The 16,819-nt window shown below is 50.3% G+C and overlaps 1 protein-coding gene across 1 annotated transcript in view; it reads left to right on the top strand.

Moving 5' to 3' along the window:
* Nucleotides 1-15,596, top strand: part of COL13A1 (collagen type XIII alpha 1 chain) — a 149,203-nt gene extending 133,607 nt beyond the window's left edge. Inside the window, exons 34-39 of the mRNA XM_070469837.1 lie at nt 243-296; nt 1,605-1,658; nt 3,591-3,626; nt 10,347-10,424; nt 13,435-13,473; nt 15,145-15,596. Of these exons, the coding sequence (XP_070325938.1) occupies nt 243-296; nt 1,605-1,658; nt 3,591-3,626; nt 10,347-10,424; nt 13,435-13,473; nt 15,145-15,147 (264 nt within the window). The 3' untranslated portion in view covers nt 15,148-15,596. The remainder of the gene's footprint in view (nt 1-242; nt 297-1,604; nt 1,659-3,590; nt 3,627-10,346; nt 10,425-13,434; nt 13,474-15,144) is intronic.
* Nucleotides 15,597-16,819: the final 1,223 nt, after the last annotated feature.

The following is a 16,819-nucleotide window of genomic DNA, read 5'->3' on the forward strand; positions in this document are numbered from 1 at the left end:
TGTGAAGCGAAAGGGTTTCCTTCCTCAAATCTGGCTCTGAGGCAGGGGGGAGAGCTTTCTCCCCGAGGCCCCCAAAACCAAACAGGAACGCGGCCCAGTCCAGTGACCGCTCTGCACGAGCCGGGCCTCGCCAACCCTGAAAACTGGGCCTCTGGACCTTGCTCATCTCCAGGCGTCGGGCGGGGATCCCGGGCTCCCCTCGGCGTCAGGTCCCTCACCTCCACATTCTCTCACCTCCCCAGGGTACTCCAGGACCAATCGGAGTTCCAGGCCCAGCAGGACCAAAAGGAGAGAGGGTGAGTGCCCAGCGAGCCGGGAGCCTCGACCACCAGAACCAGGGGCCCCTCTGCCCCTCCTCTGCCTCGGGTCCTCAGTCCTGGTTCCTGCAACCCACAGGGCCACCATGTCAGCCCAGCCATCTCAGCCCCCATCTGTTCCTCCTAGACCCCACCAGCGCCTCATGCACGTCTTCTCTTGAAGATCCTCCCAGCCTGTGGGGTGCAGCAAGCCTGGGGTGCTCATTTTTTTCCTGGCTGTGCCACTCAGCCTGTGGGGTCTTAGTTTCCCAACCAGGGATCAAACCCATGCCCTCTACAGTAGAAGCTCTGAGTCCTAACTACTGCCCTGCCAGGGAAGGCCCATGGGTGCTCATTTTGTAACTACAAGTGGACAGAGACTTGGAGAGCCTCCTCCCTTCAGTTTCTGGTCACCTGGCTTCGGTCACAGGTAACTGGCAAGGCCCCAGACCCTGCTGTCACCGGACACGCCTGACCTCTGTAGTGATTTAGGGAAACAGCACGGAACGTAGTACCAGGTGGGGTTAGAAATCCTGGAGACGTCAAGAAGCCAGGAGACCCGTGCATCAGACCGGCTCTCGTGGGTCACTCTCCCCCATCTAGTGCGGTGGGCTTGTGCAGGGGTTGGAGGAGGAAAGCTCCCCACTCCAGCTCCTCCCAGCCAGGCCTGGTTTCCACACTCTCAGGGCCTGGCATCACTGCAGGGCTGGCACGGGCACTGGAGCCCTGAGTGGGCATCTGCGGGGCTCTCTGCCTGTAAGAGCAGTTAGCCCATCCTGCTGACTCTGCCCACAGGAGAGGCTCTTGTCTCTTTAGCTCTCAGACCACACAACTGGGGGGCAGCGGGGAGGGAGCTTCAGGAGAGAGATGTGGGCTCTGCAGTCATTTGGGGAGCCAGGGTGGCTGCCCTGAGGGTGACACCTGCGGCTTCAGAGAGAAAGCGGAGCTCTCTTTCTCTCCCCGTTGCCCCCTCCTTCTCTCTCCCTATCTCCCGTTCCATGCCCATGTCCTACTCCTTGGTCTCCTCCCCTGCGGCTCCCCCCGGCCAGCCGGTACCCCCGCCCCAACAAACACACACTGTCCACGGAGGCCAGGATCTGTGGAAGAAGGCTGAGAGGCGCTCCCAAGCCCCCTCCTCAGGGCACGTAGTCCATGCAGTCACCCCACCCTCCACCTAGCCCTTACTTCCTGGGAGCCTCTTTGAAGAGACTGGAGAGGTTGCCCAGGTTTCATATGAAAACAGAGAATGGCTGTCGGAAGGTTGTTACCCCGTCAGGGAAGGTTCATGTGTTCTTTCTCTGGTTTCAGGGCAGCAAAGGCGACCCTGGGATGACAGGACCAACAGGAGCAGCTGGGCTTCCTGTAAGTCTCGTGGGATCAGAGGCTCCACCCGCCCGGGTCCCCCACCACAGAGGCACTGTCAAAACAGAATATCCAGGGCCTGGAGCAAAAAATCTAGGGCCAAGCAAGGAGAATTCTCATCTCTGTGACAGACGAAGCAGCCAGCTGCCGCCAACCCAGTCTCTAGAACTCCCCTGCTGGGCTCTGCTCCAGGCAAACCCTGGGGCACATGGCCCCTGATGGGGAACCAGGTCCTCAGCGGTGCCGACCATCTGACTCACATGGCTGAGCCCCTTCCCTGGAGGCCTCTGTGTTCCATGCAGTGAGGGTCTCACAGGTGACTGTGCCGCGGCCCCTGCCCTCACGGAGGGACAGAGCCATGTCCAGATCACTAGACGGCAGGGAGACGTCTCCCAAGGCAGGCAGCTTCCCAGGGGGCTGGCTTCCCATTTGCAACGGACTTCTCTTTGCTGGGTTATAGAAGTCAGCTGCCTGCGAGAGGCAGGACTTTGGTTTCCCACCCACTTGAAGGTCGTACACTGATTGGGCTCCATGCTCGGCAGTGCTTCAGCACCTCCAGCCAGTCTTTGCTTTACATCCCTCCCCAGCGGAAGACAAGGGGGAAAAGAATTGAAAGCAGAGTCTTGTAGAGAGGTTTAGTCACAGCAGCATCATTTGCAATAACTAAAAATGTGAAGCAACCAAAGTGTCCGTAGATACATGAATGAATAATCAAAATGTGGTATATATGTGCAATGGCATGTTTTCCAGTCTTAGGAAGGAAACTCTGACATGCTACACTACAGTGAACCTTGGGGACATTTAAGTGAGATAAGCCAGTCACAGAAAGACAAATACTGTATGACTTCCCTTATATGAGGTATTTATTGTAGTCAAAACCATAGTGACAGAAAGTAGAACACTGAGTGAAAGGTGGAATGAGTAGTTACTGTCTAATGATAGAGCTTTAGTTTTGCAAGGTAAAAAGAGTTTTGAAGATGGAAAGTAGTGGTAGTTACACAAAAATATGAGTGTACTTAATACCACTGAACTGAATGCTGAAAAATGGTTAAGAAGGCAAATTTTGTGTATGTTGTACTGTGTGCTAAGTCGCTTCAGTCATGTCCAACTCTGTGCGACCCCATGGACTGTAGTGCGCCAGGCTCCTCTGTCCATGGGATTCTCCAGGCATGAACACTGGAGTGGGCTGCCATGCCGTCCTCCAGGGGATCTTCCCGACCCAGGGATCGAACCCACATCTCTTCTTCTCCTGCATTGAAAGCTAGGTTATTTAACAGTAGCGCCATATTTTACCACCATTTAAAAAATTGAAGGAAAAATAATAAAGAGAGCAGCTTGCACCTTGAAAAGAGGGGCTCGGGAACTTTGGAGTCATTTTTTCAGCAAGAGGCAGGTGGGATCTAGGAACTCAAATCTGGTCGGTACTCTGACAACCCAGAGGGATGGGATGGGGTGGGAAGTGGGAGGGAGGTTCAAGAGGGAGAGGACATATGTATACCCTTGGCTGATTCATACTGATGGATGGCAGAAACCAACACAATTATAGTAAAGTAATTATCCTTGAATTTAAAAAAAAAAAAGGCAGGCGGGAAAGCCATGTAAACACCTGCCTATCTGGGAGCGGTCTTTGCTCCCAGATCACGTACCTGGCATGCGCCATCTAGAAGAACCTGACCCCAGGCCAGGGTGTTGGCTACAGAGTGAGAAAACCAAAAATTGTGTTTGACTTTACCCATAACTCATTATCTGTCTCTAGGTCAAGTTCCTTGAGCAGGTGTTCTCCTTTGTCCCCCTTCTATAAAATGGGGCTCATGAAACCTGTCTCTGATGAATTAGGCACCAGTAAAGAGCTTTATGAGCCTGGAAGGAAGGACTGTATGGCCATCCTGTGTTTTCTCCTTAATGTGTCTTTGTTTCTCGGATTTATTGCAGGGTTTACATGGACCACCCGGGGACAAAGGAAACCGGGTGAGTCTGAGTCCTCACACTTCGGCTCTGATTACTAATGTCTTCATGGCGAGGTGGAATGACCAACTGGGGATTCCTGACTCAACGTGGAAATACAGTTTTTCCTGATAAATCATTCTAAATTAAAAGACTTTCTAGTGAGGGTATCTTAATCCATGGTACTCAGGGAGCCTAGGGACCTAGTCCTGAAATTGAAGCACGTATTTTTCCACGAGGAATGGGGAGGCTGAGTCCCAGGGTGGCCATCAGATTAGCATTGCCATCCAGTGACAGGAGTCATGAGCCCAGCTCTCTCTAGGTTGCCCTGATAATGGGCCCCTAAACAAGATTTTTACATCCATCATTGCCGAGTCCTAGTCTTCTGACACTTAGTTTTACCAGGCATCCCAGGTCACTGGTGAGAGAGAAAATAAATCCCAGCTCCAAGAACAAGCAGACAACTGTTGTACACAGCCAAGCCTTTAAAAAGGATCCCAGCCATTGTTTCTCTTGGAAAGAGTCAGCAGGACTATGAAATGTGTCATGGCTTTCAAGGACCCTGCTCCTCCTTTGATTTCTGCCGTCTTCACCAGGACACAGTTCTGAGTGTCCATGGCACCCACGGCCACCTGATGGCCACATGGCACATTGGTGCCCAGCAGCAGTCATTCACGACATCTGACCAAGGGCTGGCCTTTGGCTTCCTTTCTAGAATGTCTTGTTGCCTTCCTCATCATGGAGGTTCTCAGTGGTGTGCACATCCCCAAGAAGGCCAAGAGCATCTTCTAGTGGGAATAATATTCAAGGATCTTAGAGGTAGAAGAGTGGGAAGAACAGAAGGAGAAACAATGCTCCAAACTATGATAACATGTTCTGAGTCCCCACGAGAGTTAGACACAGAGCAGGGGACTTGCAGAAGCACGGTCTTCTGGCTGATCTTTGAACACTGATAACAGAGCGTTCATGAATAGAACATGCAAGAATCTCTACATTTGTATCTGGCATCAGTGCCAGTCTCTTCCATTTAAGATGGATTTACTGAACAGTTCCATATTCCTAAAGTTTCCTTTCTGGCAGCTGGTCAGCTGGTCAGAAACAATCCATTTGTCCCATATATTCTATGAACAGGAAAGGAAAGGCAAAGCTATCAGACTGTCCATGAAAAGCCCATTGTTGCTTCACTGTTGCTTGTGGAGATGAAGCTGGAGATGTTCAAAGCCCCTCATGCCCACTGGCTATGGAAGGGGGCTCCTAAACTTTGCCACATCACACCTGGAGCACCCCATCAGAGAGGCTCGGAATAAACCACTGGAATAAACAGACCTACTTCCAGAAATGCGCCAGCCAGTTAAGGTGGCCTGGAAAGCCCACCTCCGACACTGGCATCCGAGAGTTCAGGCCACTAAAATAATTGATCATTCCACCTCTCAGTTGGCATACTAACCTCCTTTCTAATTTATTTCTGCAGTGTTCTGTTTTTCTTTGTTATGTTCAATCAATACTTGTTAAGCCTCTTTCTTAAGACTTTTTCAGTTGGCTTGAGGCACTGGGCCATTTCAAGGCTACAAAACCAATCCTTCCAGTGGTGGTGACTGTGTTGCCCTAGAAGCAGAAGCAAGGCAAGAAAATGCCCTTGTCAGGACTTCCCTGGCAGTCCACTGGTCAAAACTCTGCCCTTCCAATGCAGGGAGCATGAGTCGGGGAGCTAAGATCCCACACACTGCACAGTGCAGCCAATAAATAAATAAAATATTTCAATGCCCTTGTCACAGATAGAGAGAAGGTGGGAGGCTGGTGGCTCTGATGCTTAAAGAACTGAGGTCATTGAATGAGCCACTGAGGCCCCATAATTCAGTGGGAAAATATTTCTTCTCCAGTTCCTATTCTAAGGTTTTATACACTTCTCCCCTGTCCCACATATAAATTAGCAATATGTCACTTAGTAAAAATCAAGTCCAGAAAACAGACAAGTTACATGAACCTTCCTTGGAGTGCCTCATAAAAAACCAGTAGACTTCTTCCAAAGGGCAGGTTTCCAAATCAAGGACCAGCTTATTCTTCCATCCAAGAGATCTGACTCTCAGGATGCCAAAATGTCCCAGGAGAGTACCCCTAACAGCTCACCTCCTCTTTCAGACCTCTTTATACCACTGGCCCTAATGGAACTTTTGAGGGGAGAGGTGAGGGCTTGGTGATAAAAGCCTCCAAAATGAAGAAAGGTCCAAGCAGAGTCAGCTCTGTGTCATGACCAGTGTTTTCTGGCACTTTGGTCCAGGGAAAAGGCCAGAAGTGCTTAGATGATGTTCAGGTTGGAAGTTTCATTGTTGCTTGTGGAGGTGAAGCTAGAGATGTTCAGAGCCCTTCATGCCTACTGGCTATGGAAGGGGCTCCCAAACTTTGCCTCACATCACACCTGGGGCACTCCATCAGAGAGGCTCGGATGGGTGCCCCAGGTCTGTTATCCTATCTCCGAGTGACCCAAGACACAGCCTTAAGACCATGCTACTCTGAGTCCCACCAGAGGATGGTCTTGGGGCCTCCTTCCTGCTCCTGGAAGGAGGATGGTCCTCATAGTGGTGGGCAAGGCCCAGAGGCCAAGACAGGCAGTTTTCTAAGGGGCCACACATGCCAGGGGAAAGATTCTGTCCTTGTCACTAGGAGCATTCTCCTTGTCCCGTAACAGCTCTGTGAATTTAGCCTGAGAGCCACTTTTAGGATGAAAAAATTCATCACAGGGTAAAGGGTGGTGTGAATTTGGCAATCGGGGCATCAGGAAGGCTGGGTTTCACTGTGGAGCTTCCTGCAAACCAGCCAACTGAAAGGTCTGGAAGCATTCGTGCAGCTTCTGTCACTCTCCAAGAGGTGCCGTCTGCAATGTGTGTGTGCAGGTGGGGGGGGGGGGGGGGGAGTGCACGCGTGTTCGTGTGTGTACATGCTTGCTTGCATGCATGTGTGTGCACATGCGTTTTTGCATCTTGCTTCCCCAGGCCCCCTGGCCTCCTTCCTCTCCCCCATCTGCTCTCTCTCAGCCTGGGCCTGCTTCTCCCCTTTACTCCCTGAATCTTGCTCCCTCTAGATAGGTTCACCCATTATAATGATCCCACAGCCTCATCCTTTCCCTTCCACTCCTCCAGCTTCAGTTTATTTCATCTAAAAGCAGTTTTGTTCATTTTTTAAGAAAGCCCTGCTACGTGATTCTGCCTGCCCCCCTCCCATACCAACTTGACACATCTCTGCACCAGGGCCCTTTTCGTGTCCTCTTTGGGAACGGGAGCAGAGAGGATGTAGGTGAAGTTACGACTCTGATGTCTTCAAGGGGCACCCAATAAGGCCACTTCCTGTGCCCTTAGAATCTGACAGCCCAGAGTGCAAGTTTCCCATCCTGAAGGGACCTTGGCTAACCCTCTGCCCCGCCAGGCCCATCATCAGGACCTGTAGACCCCCACTCCCAGGAGCTGTGCTCACCCTCTGAACTTAAGGAACTGTGCTCACTTTTGTGCTGGCCTCACCCAGAGTATAAAGGACGCCTTCCTGAGAAAGTTTCCCATGGGGCTTCTTCATCCAAATAGCAAGTGGTTTCGCTTGTCCACTGTCTGCAGGTTAACTGTTCCATGATTTCCTCATTGGTGGGCCTATCTTAGAGCCAATGCCATGACACTTAAGATGCATAGACACATTCCTCTTAAACACATCTTTATTTTCTAAGTAGGCATTTGCATTTTAGAAAACTCAATTAGAAGGATGTGTTGGCAATTGCAGGTAACCTCTGGAATCAAGAAATGTGGGTAATTTCCAAAGGCCTGGAGAAACGTCTTAAATATTCTTATCCATTGCCTCCTTCTAAGGAACCCTGTAGCCTTCCACTGCTGGAACGCAGTAGACAGGAGGTCCAGCCTCTGAGGGCAGCCTTGGCTCCTACACTGGCTGACGAGAAGTGATGATCGCTACTGCTCTTGTTATGAAGCTGCTGTCATGACTGAGCACATACTATAGGCCAGTGCATGCATGTGTGCTAAGTGGCACACACTCAGTCGTGTCCAACTCTTTGCGACCCCATGGACTGTAGTCTGCCAGGCTCCTCTGTCCATGGGATTCTCCAGGCAAGAATACTGGAGCGGGTTACCATTTCCTCTTCCAGGGGAACTTCCCAACCCAGGGATTGAACCTGCGTCTCTTACATCTCCTGCATTGGCAGGCGAGTTCTTTATCACTATGGTAATAGTGATAAGTCGTGTCCAACTTAGTCGCTAAGTCATGTCCAACTCTTGGATTCTTGCGACCCCATTGACTGTAGCCTGCTAGGCTTCTCTGTCTATGGGATTCTCTAGACTACTGGAGTGGGTTGCCATTTCCTTCTCCAGGGGAATCTTCCTGACCCAGGGATCGAACCTGGGTCTCCTGCATTGCAGGCAGATTCTTTACCAACTGAGCTATGAGGGAAGCCCTTTATCCCTATATGCCAGTATTAAGCACTAAATGTGCACAAAGACCTCGCAACAACGTTCTGAGGGAGGTGTTATTATCCACACTTTACAGATGAAGAAACTGAGCCTCAGAGAAGTTAAGTAAGCTCCCAGAGTCTCGTGGCTGGTAAGAGGCAAATCCCGTTCAGCTGCAAGCCTTCTCTCTGACCATTACGCTACCCACCCAGAGACACACAGTGGAAGCCCCCCCTGAGACAACCGGCCTTCAATAGAGGAGAGTTCCAGGGAGGTTTCCCAGGGGCACGCTTGGTCCCTTATAAGGAAATCCAACATATAAGACCCCAATTCAAATTCATTACACAGAGTTTCCCACAGCCCTTCTTTAAATGGAGAGTGACCTTGGCACATGTAAAATAGGGTTCAATTTAGAAAGATGATGTTTGCTGAAGCTTTTCAGAAACAAATGAATTCCTTGAGTCAACATATCCATATACAAGTAGGTGCCCATGACCTCAGACCAGGATGGACCAGAGAACGGGAGGACTCAACTGAGAACCTAGATACACAACATACACATATGCACTTGTACATACACGTGAGAGCACACACTCATGCATGCACACACCGTGTACACACACACAGGCTCATGCACAACCATGTAGGCTGCACATGCCTGCATGCCAGGTTCACACACACACACACACACACACAACAGGGCTCTGAACAAAATCACCCTGCCTCCTAAGAGGGTATCAAAGGGATGGACCTAACTGGGACAAAAGCCGTCAGGGCAGACCCTTTTTTTCTAATATGAGTGATCTATGATGATCTTTCATTTATTTATTTTTGGCTGTGTGGCACATTGTATCTTAGTTCCCCGACCAGGAATCAAACCCACACCCCTTGCATTGGAAGATGGGAGTCTTAACCACTCGACCTCCAGGGAAGTCCCAGACCCCTTAAAAAATGAACCCTCAAAGAGAAGGAAATGGGTTCCCCTGTCCATTATATAGATGCATTCTGGGCTCAGAATTAGTATCATCCATCTGCACTTCCTCCCACCTCTGGCTCTCAGCCCTACTGACCCCCTCACACACCTGCCTTAGCCAAATACGCAGGTTCTTTGTGGGGTGGGGTGGACACTGACCCCTAATCCTGTTAAAGAGACTATCCTAATTGAGAGAACCTATTTTCCCCTCTTTTTTTTTTTTTTTTCTGTCTCTAACCTTAACACATGAATGATCCTAAAGTTTTGATGTTGTTTTTTTTTTTTTTCTTGGACTAAACCATTATTTACAGGGGGAGAGGGGGAAGAAAGGCTCTAGAGGGCCTAAGGGGGATAAGGGAGACCAAGGAGCGCCTGGATTAGATGCCCCCTGTCCATTGGTATGTTTCCATCTATCACTTGGTTGTTCTCATTTTTCCTGGAGGTTTGCAAGCTGGAAACAAAGAAGGCAAATAAACTAAGATGAAAACCGAATGACTCCACTAACACTACCCAAATCCGTCTGTTCATGTGGCCGATGAAATTCTCCCTGCTGTTGGTGTTCTCCTGAAACCACAGCTGCAAGCAATTCCCGCTAAATCCCTTCCCTTTGAAGATGCTGAACAATTGATGTGTGGAAACAGAGACACCACAAGGAAAGGGATTTGGGAGCAGGCCTTGGCTCTTAGCTCTGGGGTGGCTTTGGGAGCCAGGGTAGCATTTGTGAACCACCCCCATTTGCCTTCTTTGTTTTGGGGCCACCTCTGTGGCCAGCAGTTCAAGTCATCTGAATCCCCACTTGGTCAGGATGCAGGACACCAGGGCCAGCATCTCCTGAGGGTTGTCTTTGTCCCAAATGGGGCAGAATGAGGCCAGAGAGGGGCTTTTATATACAACCTCTCAATGCCCACCAGCCATCCAGCCAAAATCTGCAAAACTGCAGACCAAGGTCAGTAGACAGACACCCCCAGGAAGCCTTCCCAAACCAGCCAATGAGGAATGATTCATGGCACATCTGCGGGGCTTCTCAAATGTCCCTCAACCCACTGGAGGGCCCTAACATTATGATGCATTAAGTTGAAGCTCCTGTGTGTTGACGCCAAGTGCGTCTCTAAATAGAGAGGGGGCTGGCTGGACAGCTCAACGTTCCTGGAGCCAGAGAGAGCACAAAGGCTGAATTGGGAAGGCGGGAATCAACTGGGGTTTGCGGTTTACTTGTAGACGCCCTAAGGGTCCTGCATCCTGGCCAGGGTAGGACTGGGTCTCTCCACGCCACAGTCGGAGCTGGCCAGCCTTGACCGAAATAACCGTCGTGGTTGGTTTTGTGAACAGGGACACCGAGGTTTTAAAGGAGAGAAAGGGGAGCCGGGGTTACCAGGGCTGGACGGACTGGATGCCCCGTGCCCATTGGTATGGCATCACCCTCCCTTGCCTGCATGGCCAGTATGGGCTTCCCCACGTGTGCAGTCTATGCCTGTGTGCCTCTCCAACTGCCCTCCACACTCCTGCTCCATCCATCTGGCCTCTGCTTCCCACCTCTTCACTCTGTAGGCACCGAGGGTCACCCTGCCTTGGCTGGCCCTCGGGGGCTCCCACACACCCCCCTCTTGCATGCAAAGTCTGCCAGGAGGCTTTTTTTTTCTTCCTCTTGCAGCAGCTTCAAAAGCCCATCACCTTAATGTGAGCTGGTCCTGCCCATCCAATGCCAGCTTTAGCTGCACCGGACCTTCCTTTCAGAACTGCTTCTAGACAAACCTGCCACCAGAAAGGAAGCCAGGGAAGTAGAGTCTCTGCATTAGCTCTCAGGACTGTGACTTCTCTGCCTTCATACACTGCAGTTAGTTGGATGACCATTTGAATGAGATGCCCAAGTTGACACCACATCCCTCTCCACTCCAGCATCTCATGATTTAGCAGAGGACAGATGGACTCCCTTATAAACAGAGGGCAGAATGAGGAGTTCTAGAACCAAAGCAGAGGAGGGGGTACTCTGACTGACCTTCCAGCACAGATCCTATCCAGGTGACACTGGGATCACTGTCCAGGTGACACCCCAGTACCAAGGGATGGTCCAAAATCAGGATTCTAGATCCTAGAGGGTTCATCCTTTTTTGCTTGAATCCCAGAGGATGCTGCAAGACCCTCCCTTGGTTTCCTCTTTTTCTTTTTTTTTTTTCATTTTTCAGTGGTTTGCTACCAAAAAGTCTAGAAGAACATGGAAAGGTTGGTTAAGGAAGGGAAGGGAGGAGACAGCGGGGGAAGGGAGGAGACAGGGAGGAAGGGGAGACATTGAGGACACTCCCAAGCATAAGACCTGCCTAAGTGGCTACAGTTCTGGTTCCCCAGGTTCCAGTCCCTCTCCAGGCAGGGACCTTCTAGGCTTCTACAGCGATCCTTTCAGCACACTATGGGGGAAGCAGAAGATGGCCCTTCACTCCACGGCAGTTTGCTTACAAGCTTCCTGCCCCCCTAAATTTCCCGAGGAGGTTTGAAGCTCATGGAGCTATTTTCACACCAGTAATTGTCAGATGAGAATCCCCAGCCTTACATCCCCACTCCAGGGTCACAGATGAATTATCTTGGGACAGAGGAGAAAACACTGGAAGAAAAGATGCTATGTGACCCTGACAGGTGACCACAGAGCCCCTTGAAGGGACTTTCAGGGACCAGGAGAGGCAGATTAAGCTGACAGGTGGCTGCTTCCTGTCCCCCACCCAGCCTCCTGAATCCTCAGCATGCAGCATGCATCACACAGGCACCTTTCTCAGCCATGGAATCTCCCATGCCCTCCACGGCACCTCCATTGATCAACAACCAGTCATCCCCTCTGCCACAGCCCTTTCCAGAATCCCGAAATCTGAGTTCTGCCGGCTGCAGCCCTGGCTCCTCACCCTGCTCTTCATCCACACACTGCCACTGCAACCCCTCCCTGCCTGCCCAGCCCTCCTGTCTTCCCCCTGCCACCATCCACGTGCCAATGGGAAGCCGCTGTGGCCCGCGGAGGCTCCTGTCCCTCCGAGTCCATGTGAAGTGTCGCACTGTGGTGGGCTGGGAAATGGGACCCAGGTCTTCATTGAACCCTAGGATGCACCACCACTCCCCGCCCCTGCAGAACCTCCCCAACCCAGAAGGGACGGTGAAAGTCACCTTGATTTGACCTTTAATGCAAACTGGCATTATCTCCAATAATGTGTCATTTGTCTATTAATTTTGCTGTAGAAGTTTACATACCTTCCCTTTCTTGTTTTGCGTTGTTTGCCGTCTCCTGCATTGTGTTACTGTGGGTGCGGGGCAGTGGGCGGCGGGGGTGGGGGGTGGGGGCGGCGGGGAAGCTGCGCTGTTGATCAGGATTTTTAGTACAAGGTAACTAGACTTCTTCAACCCCGGGTGCAGGGCCAGCTGTCTGCTGGGCTCCAGGTGAGCGGTTTCCACGCCTGTCTTGGGTGGACGCGTAGGTTCAGGCGTGGGGGCTCCCATTCCAGCCCCTCGGGGGCTGACCACTTGCCCGGGTCTCCTGAAACCCTATGTGCATCTCCTTCTCTGCCCTGGAACCTGAAGTTCTGGAATCTGGGCTGCAGTTCTAACAGACTCAGACTGAGAACCAGATCGTTGCCCTGGTTCAGCCTCACCCTCCCTGCCTGCTCCTCAGGGGTTTCTAGTTCCCCCCAGGGCGCACCAGAGCAGCCGGGACAGCCGGCCGAGGAGACTCAGGAGGTCCTGGGGCTTCAGGTACTCAGTGGGTGCGCCAGCAGGGGGACAGGTGGCACCTGGTGGATTCTTATCCTACCACTGCTCATCCCCCCCAAGCCCCCGGCAACACTAAGGCTGTGCTGGGAGCCCCGCCTCCTTGCTTAAGGCACCTCAGCCCCACGTTGAAAGCCTGGGAAATCAACCGTCCTCCTCCTCATTGATCACCAGATGGGAGCTGCCTGGATGTCCGCCCCCAGCTGCTAAGGAAGAGAGAGAAATCAAAGAATGAGAGAGAGGGGGGTGTTCATTCCATAGAGCTGCACCTTCCCCGGGTTTTATGGAGGAGGAAACCGAAGCCTCCAGGTGCTCAGTGACTCGCCCACGGGCACCCCACACCCGGTAAAGCCAGACTGGAGACCAGCAGGCCTCCGGGCTGTCCTCTCCACCATGCTCAGGTCGCCTCTGCTCACCGGGGCCACAGGCAATAGGACAGCCCATCTCAGCTTTGAACTGTAACTACATGTGAGCTTGGCCTGCAGGCAGACAGGCGGGCTTGCTTCCTGCCTCCTTCCGAGGCTAGGCCCTGGGGTAGAGAAGAGAACCAGACAATATCAGGTGGGCCGCACCCTGATCAGCCGACACGGTGTTTGTGGCCCTTGTTCCCCTTGTCCTGCTGCTTGTTGGGCCATCCCCGTGAGTCTGAGCTGTCTGCCTTTCCTCCTCACTGCAGGGTGAAGATGGCTTGCCAGTCCAGGGCTGCTGGAACAAGGTAAGCTTTCCGGGGGTTCCAGGGCCTCAGGGCAGAGTTGTACGTGAGCTCCATTTTCTGCCGTGGGATAAAGCATGCACGGTTTCCATTCCAGGCCTTCCTGCAGATGAGGCAGCAGGACATGGGTCCAAAAAGGAACAGTCCCAAAAGCAGGGTGCCCATTAAACAATTCCACTCACTGCATGCACTTGAGAACATTTAAAAATAGTTTTTAACGCATCAGCAAACCCAGTGTATGGAATTTCCATGTAGCCAGACAGATGACATCTTTATGCTTCATGAGGTTAATTTATACCATACTTCTTCTGCAAGGAGTTCTAAACCATGTTTCAAAATCAGTTATCATTAGCTAGTCTCATAGTGTTCATAAGAGGCCATTTAAGCCATATGATGATGTTTATCCAGATGTAGGAAATCTCTATCCTTTAAGTATAAAGTCATATGGATTCTATACCTCCTCATAGAGACCTGCCAGCTCATCACTCAATCCTTTGCCTTGAACTTAAATAGTCAGAGTTTCATGCTTCTGCACATTGAGACCTGCCCACCCTCTCTTGGAGTCCCATAGTCCTACCAACAGAGAAGTTTCCTTTGTTCACACTTGCCTTTGGCATTTGCCGTCACTAAAGCCACTTGACACCACAGGGTTGTGCCCTCAACATAGCCACCTGACTCATCCAGGGCCCCCAGTGTGCAAGGCTCCCTGGCATGACCAGGGCCATTGGTTTCCTAATCCAGAAACCCAACTTGGTCTTGGAAAAGGCAGCACCTGCCATGCAGTCCCACCTATGGCCTCCCTTCACCTTCCTCCTGTTCAGAGACTTTTCACCAGCCCTCCACCACCACTGTCTCAAGATTTTGGTTCATTCTCATTAAAGAGCTGGAGATCCTTACCTGTCCAAGAGTTTGCGCTTAACTAATCCAGTCCTGCCCAGTGATAGCACTCACACTTACAGCGAGATGAATCACTCCTCTGGCTAGGTGTCCACCATCTCATTAGCTCACAAGATTCGGTAAAAGCAGTGAAACCACCAAGACACCATGCTGTAGGTTGAGCATCTAGTCACCCAGGTACCTAAAACACCCCCTAGCCAGAGAGAGGGAAAGCTCTGCTTTCAAGGGAGATGCCTCCCCAGGAATCTGCCTGTCACTTCATCCTCTTGGTTAATTCCCCTAGAACTAGCTAAAAGCTCCAAGAAACAGGAAAGAGGTGTGTCCCCTAAGAAAAAGACTTTCTTCTTCAGGGTTGCTGTGGATGGTTAGGAGATAGAAATGATTGAGCTTAGCAGGGGAAGAAGAGCCACTCTCAAGGGGTACAATGTCTGGGAGAAGCAAGAAGCTGTTAGAGAGCCTGATGTCTGTTGATTCACATAAATTCATTCTGGGAAGATTCGGTAATTCAACAGCCTGGCCTCCAAAGGCTGCATAGAGAGAAAGTGCCCTCTAGTGACCAATAAGGGGAATGACTAGAAAGAAAAAGTAGTTTCCCACCCTCAGGCTGCTGACAGTCAGCACCAGGGTCTTGGAGGAGGGGGTTCCTGGCTCCCCCGGGTCCCCTACCCAAAGCTCTCCCCTCCAACCCAGAACAAGACCTACTTCATTTCCCACAAGGGAAATAAACACTCACAGACACTAACACCATGTCGTTTTGTGTTTGTTTTTGTTTTGCAGTGATGCCTCTAACCTGGGATTGGCCTGTGTGTGTGTTTGTACATAGAATATTTATTTTTATACAGTTTTCACTTTTTGAAAATGCCCGAAGTATGATGCATCTTACAGATTATTTTTTAAAAAAGGAAAACCTGCATATTTTGTACAGAAAATACCAACCTCTTCCCTTTTGTTTACAAGATGTTTTGCATACGTCTAAGACTCTAATACACTTTTCATTTGTGAGTACGGCTGTATGTTTGCATGATATTTGTGCACACTTATTAAGTATTGAAGCTTAATAAATTATTGTGTTCCAGTGCCAAAGGGGGCCAACCAGCACTTAGGTGCTGGCTGGTTTGTGTGTGACTTCACAGATACAAGAGGGTCCATGGTGTTTGCTAAGCTAGGTGTGTCTCAGAATATTTTAAACTCTTATGGATTTTCACTATTAAAAAAGTGAAACATGGAAATTCTTGATCCTGATTCATCACTAAATTAATTACATTCTTTTCTTGTTAAATCAGCAAGGCCCAGAAGCAGGGGTCCTCAAAAATATAATGGTTTGAGGACTTCCCTGGTGGCCCAGGGGTTAAGACTCCACTTCCACTTCAGGGCACAAGGGTTTGATCCCTGGTCCAAAAAGTTCTACATGTCTTGCAGTGTGGCCAAAAAAAAGGAAGAAATAGAATGGTTTGAGCCATTTTAAGTCCAACAGAGGAACGGCCAGGACTGTATTAAGCGACGTCTTTTGTAATGTACCCCACGTTCATAGCAGCTCCATGTACGTGTGTAAGTTTCAGTTTCGCTGAAACCCTTCAAGCCCCCAGGGTTACAAAGGGCTAAGTGCTAGTACTTTTGATTTTTGGTTTGTTTTCCTTCCTTTTGAGCTGCAGTCATTAATACCAGCTATTGTTGATGACAGCCATTCATTTGCTATAGATTCGCAAGGTCCACTCACAACTAGCAGCTGAAAAGTCTGCCCCAACAGTCTTTTTGTTCCAACAAAGGACACTCAAACAAATCTGGTTAAGATATTGGCATTCTGTTGGTTTTTTTTGTTTGTTTTTTTTAAGAAATAGAATTTTACTGCTTTCTGTACTGTTCTTAGTGCACTATTTATAAAGGTCTCACTGTTTTATAAATAAAACAAAGCTATTTTAATGACTAGGCGAATATTACCTATGGGGTAGCACACAGGTTTACTGTTAGGTATTACAACATAACTGGTGCTTCTAAAGGGCTTGAAAATACCAAAGTACTTAAGTAATTTAAATACCCCTCCCCAAATACCCCTCCCCATTTTGTTTACACTTTGTCTTTATATAAATATATATCCTTTCATCACAGACAGTACAAAAGCACACTGAAGCAGAGACGCTGTCCACATGTAGTCACATGAAGTCTAAGTTAGTGAGCTTCACACTCGCGGGGCCCCTGCCGCATTGTGGGGTGAGGTTGCACTCACAGACTCTTGTCTTCATAGGACCACATGCTGCCCAAACCCCAGGGACCTTACTGGTGCTCTTAGCAAATGTCCACTCAGATAATTTGGAAGTCAGACACCTTCCTCCCCTGGGTCTTGGCTTCCTTGTTTGAAAAGTGAAGCAGCTGAATTAGAGCTGCTCTCTGTGGTCATCTGTCCCCTCACCAGGCGGCAGAGCATGAGGGCCCCAGGCCCCAGCTGCTAGCTGGC

The sequence above is a fragment of the Odocoileus virginianus genome, chromosome 7, assembly GCF_023699985.2.
Source record: "Odocoileus virginianus isolate 20LAN1187 ecotype Illinois chromosome 7, Ovbor_1.2, whole genome shotgun sequence".
In the NCBI taxonomy this organism is placed as follows: domain Eukaryota; kingdom Metazoa; phylum Chordata; class Mammalia; order Artiodactyla; family Cervidae; genus Odocoileus; species Odocoileus virginianus.